General features: G+C 52.1%; 1 protein-coding gene across 2 annotated transcripts in view; it reads left to right on the top strand.

Annotated features, from left to right (window-relative positions):
• The window catches only part of COL6A2 (collagen type VI alpha 2 chain), a 29732-nt gene that overhangs the window by 6760 nt on the left and 3395 nt on the right, over positions 1 to 19577 (top strand). The window contains exons 3-28 of one of the 2 annotated variants that reach the window (XM_075512540.1): positions 488 to 1086; positions 1666 to 1686; positions 2419 to 2484; positions 3053 to 3106; positions 3229 to 3273; positions 3460 to 3486; positions 3759 to 3785; positions 3888 to 3932; positions 5158 to 5211; positions 5595 to 5657; positions 5928 to 5990; positions 6923 to 7012; positions 7888 to 7950; positions 8359 to 8421; positions 8564 to 8626; positions 9156 to 9218; positions 9640 to 9690; positions 10084 to 10119; positions 10494 to 10556; positions 10803 to 10865; positions 11156 to 11191; positions 11449 to 11494; positions 12078 to 12230; positions 12494 to 12946; positions 13282 to 13320; positions 16282 to 18831. In XM_075512540.1, coding sequence (XP_075368655.1) covers positions 488 to 1086; positions 1666 to 1686; positions 2419 to 2484; positions 3053 to 3106; positions 3229 to 3273; positions 3460 to 3486; positions 3759 to 3785; positions 3888 to 3932; positions 5158 to 5211; positions 5595 to 5657; positions 5928 to 5990; positions 6923 to 7012; positions 7888 to 7950; positions 8359 to 8421; positions 8564 to 8626; positions 9156 to 9218; positions 9640 to 9690; positions 10084 to 10119; positions 10494 to 10556; positions 10803 to 10865; positions 11156 to 11191; positions 11449 to 11494; positions 12078 to 12230; positions 12494 to 12946; positions 13282 to 13320; positions 16282 to 16577 — 2642 coding nt within the window. In that variant the 3' untranslated portion in view covers positions 16578 to 18831. Of the gene's footprint in view, positions 1 to 487; positions 1087 to 1665; positions 1687 to 2418; positions 2485 to 3052; positions 3107 to 3228; positions 3274 to 3459; positions 3487 to 3758; positions 3786 to 3887; positions 3933 to 5157; positions 5212 to 5594; positions 5658 to 5927; positions 5991 to 6922; positions 7013 to 7887; positions 7951 to 8358; positions 8422 to 8563; positions 8627 to 9155; positions 9219 to 9639; positions 9691 to 10083; positions 10120 to 10493; positions 10557 to 10802; positions 10866 to 11155; positions 11192 to 11448; positions 11495 to 12077; positions 12231 to 12493; positions 12947 to 13281; positions 13321 to 16281; positions 18832 to 19577 lie in introns of those variants that run through there. The other variant, XM_075512539.1, reaches the window with a different exon arrangement.

The following is a 19577-nucleotide window of genomic DNA, read 5'->3' as shown; positions in this document are numbered from 1 at the left end:
GATTCGATAATGAGCAGATCTTAGGATTTTGAAGTCCTGGGCACTGGAGAGTTGTCTGACCCGAAGTTACTGCTAGAGCTAAGTGGGACTTGTGCTTTGTCCAGTATCACACTTGGGTATGATCTTTTTGAAAATGTTTATAAATCAGAGAGCAACCAGCAGCCTGGCAGGCAGGGCATTCATTTAGTGCAGGAGAGCAAAAGTCATACCCTTGCTCTTCTTCATTCAAACCTGGCACTTAGGCCTCAGTTTCCTCATTTCCTCCAACCTGGGTGGACATAACTCCTGATTAGTAAGAGCTGCAACACCCTTGCAGGAAGCTGAATCTCGAGCCTCATGCTGTGGTTTGCTCTCTTCGCAACTCTATGCGCTGTCCTCTATGTGCTGTCTATATACACGTCTTGGTCCAGGTTTCTGGGGGACAGTGAAGGGGGTGCAGCGGTGCATGAAGTGCTCTGACGTGGTCTGAATAATTGTCTCCATGCAGAAAAGAGGAACTGCCCCATCAATGTGTACTTCATCATTGACACCTCAGAGAGTGTTGCTCTGCAGACTGTGCCTATCCAGAGCCTCGTGGATCAAATAAAGCGGTTCATCCCTGTGTTCATCGATAAACTGGAGAGTGAGCTCTACCAGAACCAAGTCTACATCACTTGGCAGTTTGGTGGACTTCATTACTCAGACGTGGTGGAAATTTACAGCCCTTTAACAAGCAGCAAAGACATATACCTCCCCAGGCTGTCCGCTATTAACTACCTTGGTCGGGGCACCTTCACGGACTGCGCTATCTCCAACATGACGGAGCAGATCCAGACCCAGATGGCCTCAGGGGTGAACTTTGCGGTAGTCATCACTGATGGCCATGTCACTGGCAGCCCCTGCGGGGGGATGAAGATGCAGGCTGAGAGGGCACGAGACATGGGGATCAAGCTTTTCGCAGTGGCCCCCAGCGAGAACGTCTACGAGCAGGGACTGCGGGAGATTGCCAACCTGCCGCATGAGCTGTACCGCAACAACTACGCCATCACGCAGAAAGACACCCTGGACACCGATGTGAACACCATTGAGAGGATAATCCAAGCTATGGTACAAAGTGCCACCTGAGGTCCAGGGAGTATAACGGGGGGGACAAGAGAAGCAGCGTGTGGATAGGGGGGATGCCTTCTGAACAGCCCCGTGGTGGGTTTTGATAGGGCTCTAGAGAGCACCTCTAACAGGGAAAAGCCTCCATTTTGTTTCTCTTCCTTTTCTATGTCCTTTCAGCACTTATGGGCCAAATGGAGTCTTGAGCATCTCTGATTTCTCTGGTTAGGTGCTTAACCAGGACTCCTTGGTTTGAGCCTCTGTTCCCCGGCGTGTCTGGTTGGGCTGCCACCCTAGTCCTGGCTCTTGCTGAAGGCCAGACCCATACCCCAGCCTGCTCCCCATCCAGGGGTGTGTGGAAGAGTGTGCAGCACTGAGACATGTGCTCACCATCAGCATGATCTTTGAGGCCCTACCTGTGAGGCACTGTTAATCGAGGACTCTGCTGAGAAGATCTTTAAAGCCATGGGACCTTTACCACCTCCTCTCCCTTACCATCACACACACCTCCAAGGGTGTGATGCTGTTTTTCTCTTGGGGCTGACCACCTTAACTGATTCTGTCCTGTTTTCTCCTTTGCAGAAACACGAAGCCTACGGAGAGGTGAGTGAGCAGCATCTTTATGCCATTGCCACATGGCAATGGCACAGGTTTAAGTTGCCTCACTTAGAGAAGACCAACTCATACCCCAAAGTAGCAGGCCACATTTTGCAGCAAGCTGCGTGGGAAGGGTCTCTGCCCACCTGTGGATCAGTGCAGAGCTGGGGGCACCTGTCCCCTTACCCAATGGTTAAAATGGCATACTGGACTCTTCACTCTCTGCCTCCCCTTCACCTGCAATGAATTCAGGTCTATTGAATAGACTCATTTCATCACTTTGGAGGCATCTTTTGTAGGTGCTGCACAAGCTGAAGCTCCTGCCTTGCTGGTATCCCGCGGACAGGGTTTGGCATACATAGAGAGGAGTGTGCAGAGCGATGCTCCAAAGGGCATGGACATCCCCTGATAGCCCCAGAAGAGCAAGCCCACACCACCTCATCTGATGCTTAGCAGTCTTGTTCTTTCAGTTTGGTCCCAGAGCCAAGCCATAATGAATGTGCTTGTGGCAACTTTCTGCTTTTAACTTACGGGCAGTATTTTTCTGCATGCTTGTTGCTGCATCAACTCCGACCCAGCTGGAGCCATAGTAGCTTTTAGCACTGTGGTCACAGGGAGAGGTGCGTGGAGAGCCATGGTGCAGAGCCGAGCTTTGGGTGCATGCCAGCTCAGCACGTGAAGCAGCCAGCACGCTGCAGCACGGGGGTTACACCTCCTTTTTAATTTGTTGTATTTCAGTGCTACAAGATGAGCTGCCTGGAGATTGCAGGTCCACCTGGTCCCAAGGGATACCGAGGGCAGAAGGTAAGTTGCCCTAACCTGTGGGAAGAGAATAATGCCCGTGCCTGCCACAGACACTGCAGGACGCCCTAGATCCCACCTCAGCTGCAGAAGCCTTCACAGGCATAGCACCCACGTGGGAAATAACTCCCCAGCATCTGTCTTGGCCCTGGGAGACTGCCATGCTACAGTGAATGGAGCACACAGCCAGCACAGGTGTCTCCTCATGTCCGTGCCAAGGCTGATGCATTGACAGCAGTGCAGAGAGGCATCCGAGCATCGGCCGTGCCAGCCGCAGCGGGCACCTTCAGCACCTGAGGACAGCAGGAGTGAGGCAGCAGTTGTCTCCAATTCTCCCACCCTCAAGAGCAGAGCTCTCGTGTACAGGGTGTCCCACTCTCCTGCCCCCAGCTCTGTGTGCTCCCCATACAGTCTTTCCCCGACTTCCCCAGAATAAAGCAGGTGCTCTGTCAGCACGCTGCCCCAAGCTCTGTAGGAGCAGCCGCAGTGAGCCTGATGCTCACAGAAATCGTCATTTTTCTCACAGTCAGCACCAAGCCCTGACTTACGTTGGGTTTTTTTCTTTCCTTAGGGTGCAAAGGGGAACATGGGTGAGCCAGGCTCCCCTGGGCTGAAAGGACGACAGGTGAGTTGTGGAAAGTCGTCGTCCCCCCCCCCCCCCCCCCAGCCAGCAGTGCTGCCCCTGCGTTAACTGGGGCCACATCTCTGCCACGCTCAAGCTAACTCTCCATGTCTTCTTCCCTTAAGGGTGACCCAGGTATTGAAGGTCCGATCGGATACCCCGGTCCCAAGGTAAGAATCCCATAGCCGGTGACTGAGGTCTTCGCATTTGTTGATTTTTGGTAAAGAGGGGGGGAGTGCTGCTTCTCCCTCTCCACCTGCCCGTTTCCTGCCCAAGACCCCCCGCATGCCACTGCCCCTGCTCCTGCTGATCCCCAAGCACTAACACAGCATTTTTCTTCTTTTCTTTTTGTCTAGGGTGTCCCAGGGCTGAAAGGAGAGAAGGTGAGAAAGAAGAGACCGAATGGCTGTCTGGGCACTTGGCAGAGGACGCACACCTTTGTATTGCAAAGAGAGAGAGTTTAGCTGTAATGGGGAGAATAACAGCCCTATTAGGATGTAGTTGCAGACACGGGGAGGGATTTCCAGGGGCATCCCAAAGCCTGTCTCCTCCAGGCATTGCTCATGATCTTGTGAAGTGTTGATGTTTTTACTGAGCTAGATGGGTGGGAGGGATGTAGGCAGACTGGCTGACTCCTGTCCTCTTCTTCCCCTAGGGCGAGATTGGCTCCGATGGACGGAGGGTAAGAAAGGACATTTTCTAACGTGCATGTTGTTCCAGCTACCAGCCCTTGAGTGTGTGTTAACAGATCACTGATCCCTCTTCTTTCCCCCCTTGATCCCAGGGTGCCGCTGGTTTGGCAGGCAGGAACGGTACCGATGGACAGAAGGTAACGGCACTGGGAGCACCCTGTAACGTTGCTCCTGATGTTTCATTTCTTTACCCCACCTTGTCCCCACAGGTTGTTTTGTTTATCCCATCTCACACGCTATCCCATCTCATTTTTGTTCTGACTGAGGTTTCTATGAACTTACTTGCACATTATTCTGCATGTCCTGTAGAAATATTTGAGCTAGCTGGAGATTAATTAATTCAGGTCACAGAAGTGCTATCCCTTCGTCAGCAAGCTCTCTGCAGAAACTAGATGTGTAACACGGCCAGTCCTGCTGCAGGAGGTGATATGGCCAGATCATCTGGGTGTAGATATCTCATCTTGAGTGTTAGTGACCCCTACAGGACATGTACGCAGAAAGTTTTGCAGAAATTTGGTTTTCAAGGCAGTTCGTCACAGAATCTGAAAGTTCATTTCTAAGCTACTGCTTGTTCTTAATATTAAAGCCCTAAAGTTAGGTTCATGTACCTTGTAACAAAGTCCCTGAAATCCTCTGTCCCCTCTATGGTGAGTGTAGAGGACCAGGACCTCCCTTAGATCTGCATGCCATGCAGCAGTACTGCAGCAGGATAGCCTAATTTGAGATTATTTCAGCTGGCTTTGTCCGCTGGCCAGCACACGTTGGTTTTGCTCTGCACTTTCTCATATACCCAGCCAAGTACATCTGTGAGATAATAGCAGTTCTTCTTCCCACTCCTCAAATGCCTGCTGAAGCTCTAAAACGCTACTAAAGTCCTTCAGTCCCCACCACTCTCTAGCCGGGGCGAGCTGTCCAAGCGCTGCTGGCAAAGCCATTTCGGGGCACGGAGCAAGGTGGTCACTGTTCTCACAGTGTCCATCAGGCAGCGTGGTTACTGCAGACCTGAGCTGCTCTGATGCCAGGTGCACGATGAAGGACCAGCACAACCATGGACGTGAGTGACCAAATCCAGCCTCAAGGGATGTGTCCATCACCCAGGGCACGTGTGCAGGATGAGCATGCTTGAATTCCCACCAACCCATGCCACCACTCAGGGCTTTTAGACTATTTTCTCCTCCTCCATTTGTCTCTGCACACCACACTTCTGTTTAAGGAATACACTTGCTATTTATTCTCTAGCTGATGACAGCTATGGTCAGCAGATGATGTTAATAATTAGTAACTGTTAACAAGAAAAGCTGTATTTTCCCTTCAGACACCTACAGCCTCTCTGTCTTTTTCTTTTGAATGCTATCTCTCCAGGGCAAGCTGGGGAGAATTGGACCACCGGGCTGCAAGGGAGACCATGGTGACAAGGTAGGAATGCTTTACTCTTTCATTCCGCACATGAGTTGTGTAGCTGCTGAATGAGTTGCACATGTAGAAAGATGGCCAATGAGAGGTTACTGGCCCATTTTCCTACTGATTGCGTGATCTAACCCCAGGCCTGGGATCCCTGAAATGGGGAGCACAGCCTTATTTTTTTGTGCCTTCTTTCCATGGGCAAGTATGCTGGGATCCCCCGGTGTCCCTCCCCTCCACATACAGAGGAGGAGCTGCTCCTTTCGTCAACTATAGCAACAAGCAAAAACTATTTCAGTCTCTAGAGCAACTTTCTAAGCGAGTTGATTTATTCTGCAGGGAAAGTGCATATTGCTGCCACTGCAAAATGTGTGGTTCTTTGTCCTTTCCTTCCCTAGGGCCCTGATGGCTACCCAGGAGATGCAGGAGACCAAGGTGAAAGAGGAGATGAAGGCATAAAGGTACAAGTGCTATGAACAGTGAGCAAGAGAGTGTGGGCAGAGGCCACCAGTGGGGACAGCTAAACACCATTGCCTGTATTTACTCTTAAATCCTTCGCTACTCATGGAGCCCATAGGCTCTGGGGTCTGGATCCTATCACCAGACACAGGAGCAGAGGAAAGAGCCTTGCTGGCCCTGCTCCTTGGGCCTCCTCATGGTGAACGTCAGTGGTGTGCAACAGCATGCTGCTGATGATGCAGGCAATGACCATTGCTCTCTGGCTGTTTCAGGGAGATCCTGGCCGGCCTGGTCGCAGCGGACCCCCAGGACCTCCAGGAGAAAAAGGAAGCCCGGTAGGTTCATGCAGCATTCAGATGCCTGCAATGTCTTCCTAGGGTCTGCTCCACGTGGCATGAAGCTGGAGCAGTATCAGCTGCTGGTGACAGGGCAGGTGCAGTATAAAAATGACTGCTCACCAGCGTATCCTGGTGATTCTGCAAATTAGCCCACCAGCATGGAGACAGCACAAGCCCCTGGATGGACGAGTGAGCTCTCCTGCCATGTGTGTCCCAAACAGTACAGTCAGAAATGTCATGTGGGCAACAGGAGAGGGGACTGCGCAACATCCCTGCAGCTGCCCAGAGCAAAATGAGAATGGGTCTTGAGCATTTGTCCAGAGCAGAGAAAAGCAGGCAAAGTAGACTTAGGAGGATTTACCTTTCTAGCCAATCCATTGCACTGCATCTTTCCTCCTCTTCCCATCTTCTCCTGGGTAGAAAGGCCCTATTTGGCTGTGGTTTCCCCTGCCACAGTCTCATGACTTCCTCAGTGATTGTGGCAGTGCCAGCGTTTGCAGGCTGGTTTTATTCATGTGAGTAAACTTTAACGATTAATTGCTCAGAGATCTAAGGCAGGCTTTACCCACTGTACTTGACCTTATAGCCAAAGGGGTTGCTATGCTGATGGCCAGTTAATTCAGAGATAGTGGAGGAGGCTGAAATAGCCCTCCAGCTTTAGGCAGGGCTGGACGGATGCTGTAAGGAAGAGTTGACAAGCCTTTGCACTGGTTGATGGAAGAAGGGTGACACAGCATCACACTGCTCCAAAGCTGGAGCCTGTGCACATAGCTTTGACATGTAGGCATGGTGGGTGTGTGGAAGCATAAGTTGTGTGCTCGTACACACCTCTGCTCAAGGGTGGACTGCTTGACACAGGACAAGAGGTGTGTGTGAGTGTGCACCTTGACCTCTCTTCTGACAAATTGTATTTCTTTTTCTTCTCCAAGGGACTTCCAGGCAACCCTGGAGCTCAAGGGCCTGCTGGAACCAAGGGAAGAAAAGGTGAAACGGGACCTCCTGGACCCAAGGGAGAGCCTGTAAGTCTCTGAATAGGTCCCTAGACAGCGGGCGCACCACGGGAGCCTGATGCAGTTTCATGGATGAGTGCTGAGAAACTCCCCTGTTTAGCCTGCCTGCCCTGCCTTCTGCATCCCAAAAGATGTGCAGATGCTGATCTCCTTGTCTCCCCCGTCTTCATAGAGCAGTACTTCCATAATCCTAAGCCTGATGTTAACCATTTCACCTTAGAGAAGCATTCTGTATTCCCACATGACCACAAATGCCTCTGTGGATGCCTAGGGACCCTTTGGCTGTGCCCTAGCAAGTTCCCCAAACCTGCGGCTTCTCACAGGAGCTCACAGAGTCGAGATCTGGTGGCTGTTACAGTAGAGCTCTCTGAAAAGGGCAGCGTCAAATCGCAGCCATGTCATGACATCGATGGTGCCACACAGACCCAAGCTAATGTGATGGGGCCCTGCAAAATTTGGGGAGTGGGTTGGAGAGGACGATCCCTGGCAGAATACAGCAGCAGGGCTCCACCAGCACCAAGAGGCCAGAGCCCAGCCAGCTTGTGTCCTTGTGTAAGATCTGGTGGGGGAAGCAACACCAGATGAGCTGGAAGTAAAGCAGAGTCTTTAACCCTGAGGGAATGAACCATGAGTGTTTGTGGTCGCTGCGGTGACCATGCTCCTGAAAGAATAGTCTGGCTGTGCCTTCCCAAAAGCCAAAGGCAAGATCCCCCAAGCAGTGCCAGCACGGGCATCCCTGCTCCCCTGCTGCCAGGCACATGCTCGCTAAGGGGGCAAGGAGATGCCTCTTGGGCCAGGAGGGAGAAGGCAGGGCAGCCAGGCGTCACTGTTCAGGTAGCATCCATCTTCGCATCCTATTTATGTGACTTTCTGTGTCTGCCAAGGGTCGACGTGGAGATCCAGGAACAAAAGGCAGCAAAGGCACTCCTGGGGCCAAAGGAGAAAGGGTGAGTAAAGCAACTGCCCATACCATTGCAAATGAGCCCAAGATGCACAGGACTGGTGTGTGTGATGTGCTACTGCTCAGCCATGAAGTGTCCAACACCAGAGCTGGGAACTACAGATCCCAGTGGGCCCTGCATGTGTGCTCTGCTCCCACTGTGCCCTCTGCCTGCCCTGGTGGCAGCAGGTACAGCCTCCTCTTCCAGGGCTTGATCCAGAGAGGGGATAAAGGGCAGCAAAGCTCAAGGCTAAGAGACAAGTTCAGAGGGCACGCTGCCCTGACACTGTGTTTCAAGCCAAGAAACACCAGATTTGAGAACAGCATCATGCCTCCTCGCTCCAAGGAGCACTGCCATGCACACAAACAGCATTAGCGACATCCCTGACCAGGAATATCTTTATCCTCCTCACAGGGAGATCCTGGTCCAGAGGGTCCTCGTGGCCTGCCCGGTGAGGTTGGAAGCAAAGGAGCAAGGGTAAGAACAAAGCAGGGTTGGTGACAGCCAGGAGGAAGGGAGAGCACTGCTGCCGTCCGGGGCAGCTCACCCAGCTTTCCTCCTCATGCACACCTGCCTGTACCTGCTTCTGTACATTCTTGCATCTTGCTTTGCTTTGCAGGGAGACAGAGGAATGCCAGGACCCCGGGGCCCTTCAGGTGCTGTGGGAGAGCCAGGCAACATAGTAAGTCATCCTGGGGCATCTGTGGGACCGTGTCCTCCTTCTGTGGTGAGAGCTTGCCCTACTGACATAAGCTGGCTGCTCCTGAGGGCAGTCTGCCTGACCTTTTCTCAGGGAGGCTAAAAACTAGCCCAGAGGCCCTGGCTAGCCCCTGGGGCAAGGAGAAATGGCAAGACCCAGGAGTCCCTGCTTCTCCATCACTCCTGGTCCCAGGTGTTCCCATGACAATATGGAAGGGACCGTCAGAGCAGGTCACGGGGCAAGGGAAGATGGGGGTCCCCAAGCACCCATTTGTCCTCGGTCTGTGGTTACTCTGGCACCCCACTGTGGCCATGACATCTGTGTGGCTCCACGGCACGTGGGAAACCAAGTGCTGAATCAGTCACTGTCACAGTAACCTTATTGGGAGGGGATATGGTCCTGCAGCATCATCGCAAGAGCTGGTTTCTCCAGCACGGTCCCCTGTGTGGCTGGAGAGCTGCAGGGAACATCCTCACCCACTCCCTCTGCTCTCCCCAACACTATCCTGCAGGGATCACGTGGGGACCCTGGTGACTTGGGCCCAAGAGGTGACACCGGACCACCAGGACCGAAGGTAAAGTCCCTGAATGCAAGTCTGCATTTGAAAGGGTATTTTTGTGTGCTTTTTTTTTTTTTTTTTTAAAAAAAAGGCAGTTTCCACTACAGAAACTTGTGTGCCTCGAAAACTGAATGGCTCAGACCTGAGCCCTCCCTATGGGGCAGAGATGTAGGTCCTGCTCTAGCCAGGGCAGCTCTGATTACATCCCTCACCCTGCAGAGATTCAGGGCTGTCCCTGGCATGTGACGTTCCCAAGACCCTGCGAAGCCTCGCTCCGCACAGCTGTTCTCAATGTTTCAGGGCCAACTGCAGAAGTCACGGCTCCTGGTGGTGTCTTGCCCCAAGAGGGGATAAAAACGGCTCTGGCTGTCACTGGCATCACCAGGTCAAAAAGGCTGGGTTTGGTTTCTGACGGGTCATTTTTTTTCTACCAAAGGGTGACAGAGGCAGACCTGGCTTTAGCTACCCTGGACCCAGAGGACCACAGGTATGTATGCCTCATCCAGCGCAGACATATGCACCACGAGGAAGCCTGTTTCGGTGGAGGTTGCTGTTGGAGCTGAGCAGCCTAGGAGAAGAGGGAAGGAGGAAGAAAAATTATCAGTGTCACAAAAAAGAGAAGCCCACAAAGGGGGTGAGGGGGTTGAATACCAGGACTGAACCTGGCCACAGCTCCATCAGCCTCATGGCAGAGGTGCTGGGGACCCCAGCCTTGATGGCGGTGATGGGGGGGTGGCTGCGCCCACCACCCCAACCATCAGCCTGAAGCTACCCATGCTGTTCAGCTTTGTGCCCCTCACTGCAGACTTCAGATGTATGTGTGCACGGTGAGGGGCCGGTACCGGTCGGGTGCTGACCTCTCCCTCCTCTCCCTTCGCAGGGTGACAAGGGTGAGAAGGGGCAGCCGGGACCCAAGGTGAGTGCGTTTGTCTCCATCGCCTGTTTTTTGTACTGTCTGAAATGCCGAGTAGCTGTCACCCGACCTTCTGGATGCATGGCCAAGGATCCTGTCCTACTGGCAGCTTCCCTGGCTGTTCTGTGCAGCTGGGTGTATCTCCCAAGCCCATCTCCTTTTGAAACCATCTGAAATATGCTTTGCAAAACTTCTTTATTCTTAGTTAAAGCCTATGTAAACACTGTTTATTTGCTCTGCACTGAGCTGCTGGTTTAGAGGGTGCTCTTCCGGGCCAGGCAGGCATTTGTTTTTGACGGGCTCATAGCAGTAGTGCCTCTGCCTGAGCACATCCATATGTGCTCTGTGCTGGATCTGTTTCTCCTTCCTTCGAGCAGGGAGGAAGAGGTGAGCTTGGACCAAAAGGAGTGCAAGGGACCAAAGGAGAGAAGGGGGAACCGGTAAGCAGACCTCCCGTACTGCCCACGGGGTCAGGGTACCCCTCCCACACCTCTGCCAGATGTGCTGGGGACGGCGCTGCCTGCTTTCCTGCCTGCCCTGTGTCCCCAAGCTCAGCTGTGGCAGGCTGGTGACTGTGCTTAGCAGGGCTGTTCCTGACGAGGGGGTCAGGAGGAGCCCCGAACACCAGCGGCTGCATCGCCAGCCTTGCCAGGGAAATATTTGACCCTTCTTTGCTTCTTCCCCAGGGTGATCCTGGCCCAGGAGGTGAGCCTGGACCCCGCGGTCCAACTGGTGAAGCAGGCCCGGAGGTACAGTACCATGCTATCGTGTCTGAGCAGATGCTGCAGCTCCCTCCTCTCCTCCCCACTTCTCCTTGATGCTCTAAAGCCCAGAGGACCCCAGTGGGTCTCCCTGCAGCAGGGCTTGCTGGAGGGGACACCAGCTGCCAGACATGTCTGCTGCCTCCCAGCGAGGCTTTCCTACCCTTCCCCTGGAAGACCTCTGCAAAAAGCCACATTTTTGATGGCTCTAACGTCTAGTTCCCAAAAAGGGAACTCATGGGAAAACTGTGCCTGAAATCCCTGTGCTCTTCTTACAGGGGACCCCCGGCCCACCAGGAGATCCTGGCCTGACTGTAAGTAGCACTGCTCTGCAGCCCCCGGTGCTCTTCATCCTGGGGCAACCATGGCTTTACCGTGCACAGCCTGAGAACAAAACAGGGCATCGGGTCCTGCCGCTGCCCCACAGAGGTGGCCTGTGGCTTCCCATGGGAGCCAAGGAAAGAGCGGAGGGAGCCAGCTGGGTGGGAAGGGAAAGGGGAGCCTTTCCCTCAGGGGGGACGGATGCTGTGTAAGGGGAGGGAGGCATTCACCCTGCACCCCTTTGTGGCAGGACTGCGACGTGATGACCTACGTGCGAGAGACGTGCGGATGCTGTGGTGAGCAGACGATTGCCTCTTCCCAGGGCAGGGGAATGACCACTCAAGGGATGGGGAAAGGGGGTCACCAGAGGCTGCCTCCTTCTTCAGGAGCTCCCTTGAGGGAGCTCTGCCCTGTGAGCTGCCCTTCGCACTGATCCACCGGCATGGTGGGCTCTTTGCTGCTCTGCACAGCGCTGCATCCTGCAGAGGAGACACCACGGGAAGTCCTTCCCTGCTAACCCCAGTCCCAGCCCACCACTGAGTGCAGTGGCACTGCAGGGGCAGCCTGGCTTACCTCCCAAAATTTAGCTCTGCCATCACAGGAGCAATGAGCTGTAATATACAGTTGCATGGTGCAGATGATAGGATAGAGTGTATTATACAGCAAGATTAAAAAAGTTTCTTTTGATATACATCGACAGAAAGATATGTGTAAAATCCTCCCTATGCTGCCAGCTGCGGGCAGCACCACAGACCCCGTGGATGCTTGGTGTGATGCTAACTGTCTCAGTCTTCCCATAGATGGTCTCTTCTGCCCCAATGGCTCTAGTTCCCACCATCACTGACCTTTGTGTTTTCCTCCTTCTGTCCCTCTCCCCAGACTGTGAGAAGCGCTGCGGTGCCCTGGACATCATGTTTGTCATAGACAGCTCGGAGAGTATTGGTTACACTAACTTCACCCTGGAGAAAAATTTTGTTGTCAACGTGGTCAGCCGGCTGGGCTCTATTGCCAAGGACCCCAAGTCGCAGACAGGTCTGGACTCTGTGGGGACAGAGTGGGGCACAGGGATAAAAAAAGGGGTCTTGGATCCCTCCAGCTTCCACGTTTGTCTGTAGCTGCCCCGGGCTGCAATCCGTCTGTCCAGCGTTTTCGCAGCAGTTTCTGCTCTTCCCTCTTCCCTTCCCAGCTTTGTAGGTCAATCAGGCACCTCTTTCTTTGCTGATGTGAAGGTTTGCTGACTTTCTCCACTTTTCACTGAGGATGCAAAGCCAAGTAACGTGACGCTTCATTGGCAGGTGCCCGTGTTGGGGTGGTGCAATACAGTCACGAGGGGACCTTCGAAGCCATCAAGCTTGATGACGAGCGCATTGATTCACTATCGAGTTTCAAGGAAGCAGTGAAGCGCCTGGAGTGGATCGCTGGAGGCACCTGGACGCCGTCTGCCCTTCAGTTTGCCTACAACAAGCTCATCAAGGAAAGCAAGCGAGAGAAAGCCCAAGTGTTTGCTGTGGTGATCACAGATGGGCGCTACGACCCCCGGGATGATGATAAGAACCTAGGGGCTCTTTGTGGTAGAGATGTAGTCGTAAACACCATTGGCATTGGAGACATGTTTGATCAGCCCGAACAGAGCGAGACCCTGGTCTCCATTGCCTGCAATGAACCCCAGCGAGTCCAGAAGATGAGGCTCTTCTCAGACCTGGTGGCAGAGGAATTCATCGACAAGATGGAGGACGTGCTCTGCCCAGGTCTGTACCTGTCCTTGCACAGTTCTTACTGGAACTGGAGTTTTCACCCCCAGGGTTTGGGGTGGGGGGCATATATGGTGTGTTGCAATGATTGCAGAGGCACTGTGTCCCAGCAGGCTGGCCAGTAGCTCATAAGTTGGGTCATTTGTGGTGGGAGCTAACCTTTACGTAGCCCTGGATAAACAGTCCTTCCTCAGATATGGGCCAGCCTTTTGGGGCAGTCCTTTGGAGTCCTTTCCCCTTGTAAGAGACCTCGCCCTGCCACCCTGACTGTATAAGCCGTGAAGGGGGATGGCAGCACGTCACTCAGTTTTCCTTGTTTCTTTTCCTTCCAGATCCACAGATCGTCTGCCCTGAGCTGCCCTGTCAGACAGGTAAACATTACAAGTAGCTTCGTGCCATCTGCACAAAGTGGTAGGTCTGGGGGAGGGGTGTGCAACCCTGTTCATTCCCTTTGGATGGCATGAGTTTGGGAAATAGCCTTACTTTACATGAGGAGAGGCTCCAGGGTTTCATCTCCTGCTTTTTTCCTGTCTCTCTGAGTTCTCTGCACAGGTAGGTATGAGTGCACCTTGTTAGTGCACCAGCATGGCTCAGCCCTGATATTTCTCCCTGTCCCAGCTTCCTGGGAGCCACCAGGTTTTCACATCCAAACTCGGCAATTAATTTCTCACTTGTTCCATGTCTCTATTATACATCAAGTCAAAACCCCCTTGCTAAACTCTCCCACCCATGTGACCTTTGAAATGCAGAGCCCAACCTGCAGCACTGGGCAGGATGCTCCTTGGGAGTGGCAATGGCAGAGCAGGGGGTAGGGACCGTCTGGGAAATGGCACCATAGTGGACCCAAAGCTTTGGCTTCTCTAACACTGGCTGTATTTAATTAACAATTAACTCAGGATGTTGGATTAAAGGAAAAAGGCTGTAAGGATCCTCTGGTATAAAGGAGACGGCCGCTGCTTGCTGCAGGTAGCTTTACTTGATCACATTTTGTTTGTTAAGGGGCAGATCTGCAACCTGAATTCCTAGAGATCCTGTCTCTCTGAGTCTCTGTGCCTGTTTAAATACAATAGATACACTATTTGCTGATACACACAAAGCTTATAGGGGACAAAGTTTTGCCAGTTCTTGCAATTTTTATCTTTACTCTTGCTGTGAATGTTTTTGTGCTGTGAATGTCCCAGCTTCAACTCAGTATTACACAGAATCTCAAATTTCATTTTCAAAGAAGTCCCTTTGTTTCCATACAAAACAAAGGAAGACTGGTCCCAGAATGCTCAGAAATCTGAAGACAGAAAAGCTATAATTATTCCCGTCTAAAGTCTCTCACTAGTATTTTGACTATTTGTACCTGGCCATGCAGAGAGCACAATGTCCAACCGTGATGCTAAGCTGTCCACACAGGCTCCTCTGCAGTGTCCACTGAGGAGCTTTGTCCTGCGGATCTGTGCACAAGGAGTCGACTTCCCCATGCCACACTGGTGACTGCTCAGGTGTCTTCAAAGGTTTTGGTCTTTGCAGCCTCCCCGTTTCTGAGGAACACTGCAGGAGAGAGACTGACTCAAGCAGTGGCACATTCATGTTCTCCTAGGCTTGGGCCATCAAAGCCCTCCAAAGCAAGGTGAAGTTGGCGGTCCTTTCCCTGTAGTGCACTTGGGTGTTTCTGTTCCTGATGCAAGGTGAGAACAGTTCTCTAGTACCTGACAGTCCTGGGGACCAGAACGGAAATGGCTTGAGGAGGCATCTGAGGGGGTTCCCTCTTGGGCAAATCCCTCAAGTCATGCCATAGGCAGGCCAGGTTAAGTGCAGACCCTACACCTGTGCCCCAGAGGATATGGGAGGTGGAGTGACGTGGCTGGGTGGGCGTGGGCCTCCTGTGAAAGTGCCAGTACACCCATCTCAGCACGGGCAAAAGTTGTCCTGGTGTGCAAGGATCTGTGCTAGGCCTGGTAGATCAAGTTTTAAGTGATACCCAGGGATTTAGGGGCCTTTGGGGAAAGTGCCTTCCACCCGCTGCACTGGATAGTCCATGATGCATTGCTGCCATCTTTTAGAAGGATTTGCAGTGATCACACTTGCCTCGTGGCAAGGGAACATGTTGGATGGGATGTGACGTAAGGCATGTGACAGAGCCTGGGGCTTCTCTGCTCAGTGCTCAGCTTGGTTCTCCAAGAATACCTCAGGAGTAGGTGCCAATTCACATGCAAACCCTTTGGATGGAGACGGTGCCCTTCACAGGGTATGTGAGTGAGCTTCGTGCACAGCCAATCCAGTCAGGCCAGACAGGTTCAGGTCAGGGAGGCAGCTACACCCAGCCCTGTTCTTGGCCCCATGGCTGTCAGAGTTGCAGTCCTGGCACTTTAAGGAGCAAATCAATTGCTCATGCCAGGCACCCCAGCTCCAGCCTGGGTATTGTCAGCAGAGCACAGAGAGGGACAGGTATTACATACACCCCGGATTCCTCCCTGCTGCCTTGCAGAGCCAGGCATGTCACCACTTCGGGTTCACATCTGCAGCTGGAGGTGTGCTGCCTCAGTGCTTTGCCTCAGGAAGTCCAGGTTTTCCTGTTTTCAGGGCAGACCTTTGTCTCCCTGCCCATCGATTACTGCGGTGCTAACAGGGTGCTGGAGTGTTAAACGGGTTAAATGCTGAGCAAGTCTGAACTGACCACTTGCTTCAATAGAAACCGCATGACGCTCTGTGATGCTCTTTCTAACCCATGCAAAAGGCTTTGCTTTGAGCTTTGGGATGTTATTTGAATTTAAGTTCAGCACAGCCAGGTAGAGACGGAGGCTCTTGGGGTCCTGACTAGCCCGGACACCACACAGGAGCATTGCACGCCGCAGGACAGCGACTCTAGCCAAAGTGCAGCGGGCTGAGTGCGAGCCAAGGAGTTCACATAATGCTGTCCCTTAGATGTCTTTCTGGCTGTACACAGCATCATGTGTACAGTTTGCACGTAGCAAAGTTTAAAGCTATGTGATGGCTGAATCCCATACGCAGAAATAAGCTGGACCCCATGGCCCTCTTCCTGAGCACTGCTCTTTCTCCATCGTGCCTATGCTGGATGAGTAGGAAGGAACTGGGCAGTTAAGGTTTCATGTCATTTTCTGAGGTCTCTCAGTTGATGTGTGATTGATTTTGGCGCGAATCCCACAGTTCCTCAGACATAAAATTGGCAGAAAGATTTAAAATCTGGCTTTGGTCTTTACTTCCCTGTCCCTTGTTAGCTCTGTTCTTCTCTGGTGCAGTGCATGTAGGAAAGCCAGGTAGCATTCAGAGACACAGCCATTGCTAGCAAGCCCTGAAAATATTCTTTTGACGCTCACTTGCAGATGACAGGAACCCTGGGAACGTAAACCCACTTATTTTCCGCCCCATGGAAGAGGGAGTCAACATAGATTTCCCCAGCACCATACATTCGATCGCCCAGTTCCTAAACTCCACGCGGGAAACCCAGGACCCCAGCATGTACACCCAGCTGGTGGCCACTTTGGCCTTTACCGCCGAAAAAGCCAAGTTTGCCACTGGAAATGAGCGGCAAGAGTGGATGGACTTGTTCATTGACACCTTCAAAATGGTGCACAACGAGATTGTGGGGGACCCAGAAACCGTGCTAGGGCTTTGCTGACGTCTCCATTAGAGATTGCATGAAGCGGGTGGAGGCAGAGGTTGAGTGGAGGCGGTAATCGTCTTTCCTCGAGTGCCTGTTTGGCAGAGGGAACAGGTACATTAGTAGATGCTTTTAGGAGGAACACAGGCAGTGAAACAGCTTGGTTGCGCTCAGCTGGGGATGTGACACAAGGGGCAGTCCTCTCCGGCTTGGCTGGCTGATGAGCATGGCGGCTTTCTCCAGTGATGTCACGAGATGCTCTTGTTTTGCCCACTGCTTTTCCGCAGAGGTGCTGCGTTGCCTTGGTCTCTGACCCAGCCACGCTGCTCCCCTCCAGCCCTCCCGTGCTCCCACCCCACTCCAGCAGGCTAGCGTGTCCCAGCCCTCAGCCACACGTGAGGACCAGGCTCCACCAAGGAGACTGCCAGCACGCACATGGCTGAGGGCCAGAGCGAGCCCCTTTTTTGCAGAGAGCCTAACAATGTGCTTTTCCTGCGCCTTCCTATGTATGTATCTGCTGACTGCTTCTGAAACATCTTCTGCATCCTCTTGCTGGGTTACTGTGAGGGCTCTCTTTGGGTCCTGCAAACCATTTGTGTGGCAAGACTGGCAAAGCAAGGTACATCGCCTCTCGCCGCAGTGAGTGTCTCTGTACAACCATTCAATGGGCAGTTGGGGATATTGAGGGGAAAGATCAAACAGTATGGGAGAGGGGGCAACCCTGGCTTTCCATCGAGAGCACCAAAACCCAGGGAGTGCTTCTCTCGGAAGCTGTATGAGCTCCCTCTGCCTTTTTATCTGCTTGTACATTTGCGTTTCTTCTGTCTTAATTAGCAACATGTACCTGTTCATACCCGAGAGGTAGAGATTATGTAGGACCAGGCAGTCCAAAGCAAAAATCCGTGACTGCACAGTCAAACCTCTGTGATACGTTACGTGAGCTATTTAAAAGCAAGTATTTAAACTTGTAGTATAACCCATTCAATCCATACCCAGTGTTAGTTTGGTTCAGAGAGACTACAGACCCACCACTTGCGCTGCAGGTACGTGCGTTTAGACGAGGAATGGTATTTCTATGAGCTCAGCTGACCCTGGTTTTCACAAAAAGGCAGGTGACTGCCATTCCTGCCTCCAGAATAACTACTGCTCTCTCAAGCTGTAAGAAGAGAAAATGGCATTTCGTGTGCAGACACAAGAGTAGCAGTGTTTACTGCCAGCAAGTGAATTTTGCAGCCTCTCTAACTGACATGGTATTATTGCAATAAAGTATACTGAGCAAATGTCATTTAATGGGCAGAAGGGAGATGTACGGTCTTCAAAAATGCGGTTGGGCTATAATGTTTCCAGGTGTGCAAAGTGGAGCCAGTTGCCAAGCTCAAGCATGGGAACTGGAACAGGGAATTTGCCCACTTGGAACTTCTTGCAGTGTTTTCAACATCTGCGGCTTGCTAGTCTTGGCTAGAAGCTGTCCGGCAACAGGCACACAGGGGAGGTGTTTGTGTCGCTCAGCACATGAGCAGATCAGATGCACTGCACAAAAATAGTCTTTCTCCCAAGGTTTCAGCACTTTTTGCGCCCATTCTGTAGGGATGGGGAGCTCAGAGAACTCCACTGTTGGCGTATAATGGAGGGAAAATTGTTCAGAGAGCTTTAAATGGTGTGCTCAGAGTTTTAGGTCAAGGCAAAAGGATGAGGATCTGCTTGTGTCTGAGTCCATATGCTAGCATCTGGTCGTAATCCACATATTCCAGATAGTCTATGCAAAGCCAAGCTCCCTACTCTGTTTTGATTTTTACCCCAAAAGTAGCGTATGACTTAGCCTGCTGGGATGCAAGTAAGAAGACTGAACTCAGAGTAGTTAAGCTGCTCCAGCCATGATGCTAGAGGAAAAGCCCCAAAGAAACACTGATCTGAAGAGAATATCTCAGGGCTGGGATGTCTTGCTGAACAAGATGAGGATTTGGCAAGACTTCAGCAAAGGGGGTTTAGATGTCATCACACAGTGGCTGTTTATTGCATTCCCTTTGGAAATATTTCCTAGCAAAGCAGTGCAACATAGAAACAAAGTTTTTTACCTCTTGAAAACCTTCAGCTCATTGGGGGGGGGGGGGGGGGGGAGAGAGAAAGAGAAAATGTCTCTTTGCCTGACCAGTATTTGCATTGGCCCAGTATTTGCATTGGCTTTTGTTAGACAGAGGCAAGTGGGTGTAGTGGTGTTTTGCTAACGTAATCCTGGCTAACCCCTCTGATAAAACCAGATAGATCTCATCACAGCAGTGGTTCCTTCAGTGAAGCTCTTGGACAAAGGAAGGACACAGATCAGGGGTTGGGGAAAGGACAGTCCACACCTCCCCAAAGACACGGGAGGGGCTGTGAAAGGGGCAAGCCCTAGAAAGGGCTGGGAGGTTAGTCACCATCTCACTGTCACTCTCATCGCCACTGTCAACACTGTGAAACAATAGAGGAAATACAAGTCACCCAAGTTTTAGAAAAAGCAGGAACATGGTGTGAATGGGTGGGGTTACTCTGCACATGCTGGTAACTAGATGGGTTGCTAATGGCAGGAAAATCGATGGTATTTCTGCTTTTTGTGCCACTTCTGTTAGATATTCTCAGCTGTGTCCTAGCACACTGTATGCAGTACCGTGAGCTGCAGGCATTCATGCCTTGCTGTAAGCCGCATGAGAAGGACTGGTGCTCCAATTAAAAGCATGATGTGAAGATTTTAGTTGGCCTAATTCGTGGCGGTGCCTCCGAGAGTTTTTCTCCCAGTTAAGGACAAGAACCTTGTTCCTTGCTGCAGGAAAGGGTGCTTGGGTCCTCAGCCTCCCAGAAACGGGAACAAGCTGCAACCAAAGCATCACACTGAACAGGACAAACCCAAGGTTTTGCTGCATTGCCTTGCACCTGTTACATTCCCATGGGATAACTCATATGTAAAGGCATCTTATTGCACAGCTCGAAGGCAGCCCTCTCCAGCCATGAGGGCTGAGCAGCAAGCGGAGCGTCTCTGGGGAG

This window comes from Mycteria americana, chromosome 9 (assembly GCF_035582795.1).
Source record: "Mycteria americana isolate JAX WOST 10 ecotype Jacksonville Zoo and Gardens chromosome 9, USCA_MyAme_1.0, whole genome shotgun sequence".
In the NCBI taxonomy this organism is placed as follows: domain Eukaryota; kingdom Metazoa; phylum Chordata; class Aves; order Ciconiiformes; family Ciconiidae; genus Mycteria; species Mycteria americana.
This window is presented reverse-complemented; position numbering and strand designations above follow the sequence as displayed.